At 34.7% G+C, this 6,000-nt stretch overlaps 1 protein-coding gene across 2 annotated transcripts in view; it reads left to right on the top strand.

The window, feature by feature from the left end:
• Positions 1 to 4,139: 4,139 nt before the first annotated feature.
• Positions 4,140 to 6,000, top strand: part of LOC131153383 (cyclin-J18) — a 63,657-nt gene continuing 61,796 nt past the window's right edge. The window contains exons 1-3 of one of the 2 annotated variants that reach the window (XM_058105655.1): positions 4,140 to 4,165; positions 4,368 to 4,519; positions 4,670 to 4,746. In XM_058105655.1, the coding sequence (XP_057961638.1) occupies positions 4,478 to 4,519; positions 4,670 to 4,746 (119 nt within the window). In that variant the 5' untranslated portion in view covers positions 4,140 to 4,165; positions 4,368 to 4,477. Of the gene's footprint in view, positions 4,166 to 4,314; positions 4,520 to 4,669; positions 4,747 to 6,000 lie in introns of those variants that run through there. The other variant, XM_058105656.1, reaches the window with a different exon arrangement.

Here is a 6,000-nt window from a genome sequence, read left to right as displayed (position 1 = left end):
TGACATACAGATTTCCAGGGAAAAGCATATATATATATATATATATATATATATATATAAAAGTCCCGCCTATGAGCCGCACAACCCCATCATGAGGGGTCAAATCATGACATACAGATTTCCAGGGAAAAAGCATAGATATATATATATATATATATATATATGTATGTATGTACAATTTTTACAACATTTGATGTATATAATGTGATAATAGCAGTATGAAGAATAGAAATATCAAATGATGCAGTTATATTTTAAGTTACAATAAACATAAAAGATATTTTTACTGATTTGCCAGCTTTACAGTTTCTATGTTATTGTTATTGACATGCAACTTGGTCGCCACACACTAGTAATAACATATTTCCACTTACTGAGCGTCAACTCATCCCATTATTTTAACATTTTTCAGGTGAGCCAATTAGGTGAGTAGATCACGCTTGCGGATAGAGAGTCCCTTGGTTGCTCTGTACTTAAGGTAAGTTGATACAGGGAGGTGTGAGTTTTGGGGAGGTGAATACTAGTATATGTAAATATAATATGGAAAATTACTGGATTCTAGTATGGTATGTATATATGTGGTTATGTGATTTATGTTTTTTCGCTACATAGACATGCCCACTATCTACAGAAATACTGCAGTGCCTATTTGAGGCCTAGAATCTATAGCAGGGATATTTAAATAATATTATGAAAATGAACTATTTTTTGGGTCGTTACACATATATATGTAGGCACACTCAAAAAATTATCGTTGGGACACAAGGGTAATTATTAAAAAAATTTTAAACATGTTTAAGAAAAATAATCTAGTTTTACCCTTAATTATCTGTGGTAGAAATTGGTCAACCCGAGAGTTTTGGTTGACCAAGCCATAGGTTCAGTCACCCAAACAGAGACATGAAGAAAAGGAATTTTTGAAGTTCGGGTGTCTCAAAAATGGTTTGGGAGGATAAATTAGGCGATTTTCAAAATGTCTGAGATTCGGTCGCTCGGACTTAAGTTCAGTCTACCGAACTTGCATGTTCAGTCGTCTGAGGTCAAAATGACCGCGGAGTTCCGGTGTCCGAGTTGTTGGAAAAGTCAGAATAATATATTCGGTCAACCAAGAATGGTCAGTTCTTTTTAGTTTGGTCGCCCGAAGTCAGGTCAATATTTTGACTTTCCAATGGTTCAGTCAATCGAGGCGTTTTCAACGCCAAGGTTCGGTCGCCCAAATCATTTATCATTTTAAGACCTAAGTTAAATTTGTACCCTTGATTGCATACATGATAGTGGGGACTTATTCTAAGTGGCTATTCAAGGTCCCAGGATCTTTCTAAGGTCTTTTTACCTAAACCCAAAAGTCCGGTATCAGTCGACCGAACGTAAGGTCATTTAATGGTCTTGAGCTTATAAGTTCCCACATACATGATATGCATCAATTATTGCAGACCATTGGAATTTAAATAATATTATAGACCCGAATTAAAAATACAAAGAAATTAAACACTTTGAGTCTTCTTTTTCTTCAAGTCAATATGTGTCGCCATATGATTTTCCCAACATGATCCTGCACACAAACTTGACAAACATTAAATACTAAAGTATTTGTCAGAATTAAAATGGAATATGACCCATAAGGTCAATAAGTACTCTGACACAACCACGCAGTTGAGGAAGTTTCATGGGAGTTAAAGGAGAAGATGCCTTAGAGGTATCCACACCTTCTCAGCGAGATCCAACATTGAACTAGTAAAGGTAAGGTAAATAATTGTTTTTGATTTTTGATGTGTATAGTATAGGGCAGTTGATTATAATTTAGTGTTTTTGATTTTAGGTTATAAATGGTTTTTGGGAGAATTTTCTTTTTATGCGATTGATTGTAATCTCCCAAAAGCCTTGGATGTAACCACATATTCCTTCGCCATAAGTGAGGGTAATTAATAAAGATTCAGTGGTTTGTTTTTCACTTGGTGCTATAAATGATGAGTAACAAATTTTGATGAAGAAATTTTTATAAGGAGGAGAGAATGTAGAGACCTGAAAAATAATAATAAAAAAAAAAGTAAGAAAAAGGAGAATTTGGTTTGGCACATGTCAAATCATCGATGGTTTTGGGTGAGCTTAGACAACTATCGACAATTTTGAGTTAACGTAGCCTGGTAAGGGTAAAACATTAAAAATTGGTTTAGTTAAAAATTGCCCTAGGTCCAAAACCTATAAATATGTTTCAATTCATTTTTTTAGGTTGAAACTTATTCTTCTTCCCCTCTCTCCTTCTCTCTAGTTGTAGTAGTCTCTCTCTGTGTCCTCGATTTTTCGCTTGGTTTAAGTTCGAATCTAAGGAAAAAAGTCACATTGGGATCCTGGTGACATTTCTCTGCAATTTAACTAGAGCGATTTTGTGAGTTAGGCTTCCCAGGCACCACTTCAAAACCAAGGTAAGTAAGATGTTTTAAAGTTTAATCAATTGTTAAGAGTGTGTGGGCTTAGGAAATATTTAATGGATATTATTATTCTGGGGTTGATTTGATTAAATTAGGGTATATGGATACATGATTTTATGCGAACGCCACATGCACTGTTTAGGATCCTTGTAGGCATATCTTTAGGAATCACGTAAGAGGAATAAACTATGTCAGGTACTTTGAAAATTAACTCAATTAATTGAAATTATGAGAATATGAAAAATAGTGTATATATAGTTTTCTGACATATCAGGCATTTGAAAATACTGGTTGAATTATCATGTATTTATTAGGGCAAATATTATTTTATAAAATATCTTTTAAAATTTATGTGGCATGAAAAATGTAATTTATTCTAGTTTATGATGAAATGTGATATATATACTAGTCTATGGAAATATTGAAAATACAGATATGATATTTTAATACTGGAAATGTGATTTATATAGATATGATAATTTGATACTAAGAAATGTGATATATATACAGACATGATTTTTGATACTAAGGAATAAATGACAGAAATGATAATGGTTATAATGAAATTATTATGGAATGGTGGAAATGAGAACTCTGATGGACTAGTGATGTATATGAAAGCACGATACCGTTACTAGGATATGAGTCAGTGCAACCACAGTTATCAAGGAGAGTGTTTGTATTGGCAGTTGATTGGGTCTGCGGAGAGATGTTGACCGCCCCTGGATTCGGACCAGGCTGCGGTGGACCAATCATACTACAAATGAGAATTGTTTTAACTTAGCCTGATAGGCATGCCATTGTTTAAGTCCTACTTTCAAGCCGCACAATCAGGTAATGTGGGGTGATTACATGACAGTGATGTATGTTTGTCCTCAGGATGGTTTCTCATTACAGACATGATAAATCTATGTTTACAGACATGTTGGGTTTCAAACCCAGGAAAACGTATTGAACAAGTATATATTTTTGAGAAAAATATATGGTTGCAAATGTATATATATGTATATGGATATGAGCACAGTTATTATGATTTCTTAGTTAAATTTATTTATTTAATGAATGTGTTTCTAGAACCCTAAAACTCATTTGTCACACACTGATAATAATTTATTTCCTTATTGAGAGGTGTCTTACTCCTATAAATTCCAACATTTTAGGGAATCCAGGAAACCAGAATTGAGTGCCCCAAGGAAGGGATAGACTGTGTTGCCCAAGGTGAGTTCTAGTGTGACCCCGAGGTGCGTAAGGATGTATTCTGTGTTTTTGGGAATGGATTATGGATGTATTATGTTTTGGGATTTGTGGATGTATTTCAAAGATGGTAGTACTTTGGTATTGTATATGTGATGTATGTATATTATGCTTCCACTGTGTTGTAGTATAACTTATGGACCGTTGTATCTGGTTACCCACTTGGGGGTCAGGTGGTATATATATGGTATCAAAGTTTTATGCAATATATATATATATATATATATATAGTAGAATTTTCGGGTCGTCACATTGTGGGCTTTTATGATTTATGAAGAAAATCGGGGAAGAGGAAGGGGTAAGTGGCCACAAATGCCGATTGTGTTTAGGGTTTTTTGCATGTGTTTGGAAGGTGGAGGAGGATTTGGACAAATTTTGGAATGAAGATGGAAATAAGAGGGGGGCCTGAGTATTTTATTTTAGGGTTCTTTGGGTAAGGGCGGATTTGATTATGGATTTTGCAAAATCCATGACGTTTGCGGGTATAGATTTCAGACTTTGAATTTAGATTTGAGTGAATTTGGACAAATTTTAATACAATTTTATATTCTATTTTATTCAATTTTAATACAAATCTAAATTCAAATCCTCTCCAAACATAGAGAGAGAGAGAGATCCACGAGAGAGATGAGAGAGACTATATAATTTTGTATCTCAAAAATATCTTAACTTTTTCTTTTTCAGTTATAGATATAAACTCGAGTTCGGAGAGTCAAAGAGGGGCCCCGTGTTCGTTTCAAAATTCCCGCGAGAAAGTTCGTTTTCTATAGAGAGCAGAGAAGTGCTCCAGCGATATGCGACTTCAAGCGTTAGAGTTCCTCATTCAATCTGCTCGTGTAAGTCATTTCTGGGTGCATTTCCATCCAAATTGAAAAACAAAGAATAAACACCACTCGCTCCTTAATCACTTTTTGGTTCAATTCTCCCCGATTCATGATCTCTTTCTTTCCCTTGCTCGCTCAATTAATTTGGGTTTTACTGTACAGAAACTTGAAGTTTTACCGATCGTCAAGTATTCTGCGTTAGCCCTCTTCGCCGATCGATTCTACCCTTCTTTCTCCAGGTAGCAATCTGTCTTTGCAACATTTTTTGCTTTCGTCTTCAGAATCAAATATCTCAGTTTTATTGAGTGAACTATTGCAGATAGATTTGAATATTTTTTAGTATTCTATTCGATTCAGATGTGGTACTGTTTACTATTCATCATAAAGATTATTCACCAAGGAGACCATCATAGATTTTGAATCTCCTTATTGCTGTTAACTTCCGTTGAAAGATTAATGAAGAAAAATAAATAAGGAGTTTTAAAAGTGAGTTTATTGCGCCTACTATTTAAGATCTCAGTTTTGAACTGTCTTGAGATCAGTTATATATGTGAAATTTTTGAAAGCTTATCAATAGTTGAACGCTTATGTGGTGGTACTTAAGTTGTTAGAAAAGTAATATAGAGCTAACCTGACCTTGTTTGGGTTCTGAAGTGTTGGTGGGCAGAAGTTCCTCTTGGCTGGTTAGATGTACCTAAATGGTTCATATAATCCTGGACCATGAATGTTTTTTATTTATTTATTTTAAATATGTCCTAATGAAAAATGCCTCATTAATTTTTTTTTTTCCTGGAAAAAGGTAAGAATGAATGAATCAGAACAAAAGGGAAGACCAAATATAGAGAGAAGCTAGCAAATGTTGTTAGGTTGTAAAGTACCTATACTTTCCAATACCAACGCATCTTCCTTTTACATCAAAGAAAATACAATGAAGTATTTCATTAGGTTCGATAGGATTATTTTTCAATGAGGAGATTCAAAGGATTTGTTCTTCCCAATCAGTGAAATGTGCAGGGGGATTGAAGGCAGCATTGACTCTCATAGAGTGTTCTAGCAACAACACAGCCAAAGAACAATGATCTCTTTCCTCCATATAGCTTTGGCAAAAAATACATTAGTGCTGACTCTTATCCAGAGTTGCAGTCTGTCAAGAGTTGATAATCTGTTCAAGACTGCCAACCAACAGACAACATGGGAATGTTGAGCTTTAACCTAATTGTGCAATCTCACTTGTATATCCAGCCTTGAATTCAATAGACATACCTTCCTCAAATGGCTTAATCTTTGCAGTTTCCTCCTTAAGCTCCTTTGTGGAGTCTTTGTGCTTTTATGTCAACTTTGGCACATCCCTTATGCCCTTACCCCTTAGATCCTGTTGCTAATAGGGAAACACTCAGCTTTTGAAACAGATGCCCTAGATATTTCCATAGACTTTAACCTTGTTTCGATCTAACCAGTTGTCAGCTGGTTGTTTGCTTAGGTTGATAATGAAC

Source organism: Malania oleifera, chromosome 4, assembly GCF_029873635.1.
Source record: "Malania oleifera isolate guangnan ecotype guangnan chromosome 4, ASM2987363v1, whole genome shotgun sequence".
Classification (NCBI taxonomy): domain Eukaryota; kingdom Viridiplantae; phylum Streptophyta; class Magnoliopsida; order Santalales; family Ximeniaceae; genus Malania; species Malania oleifera.
The sequence above is the reverse complement of the archived record's forward strand: the minus strand, read 5'-3'. Positions and strand labels throughout refer to the sequence as shown.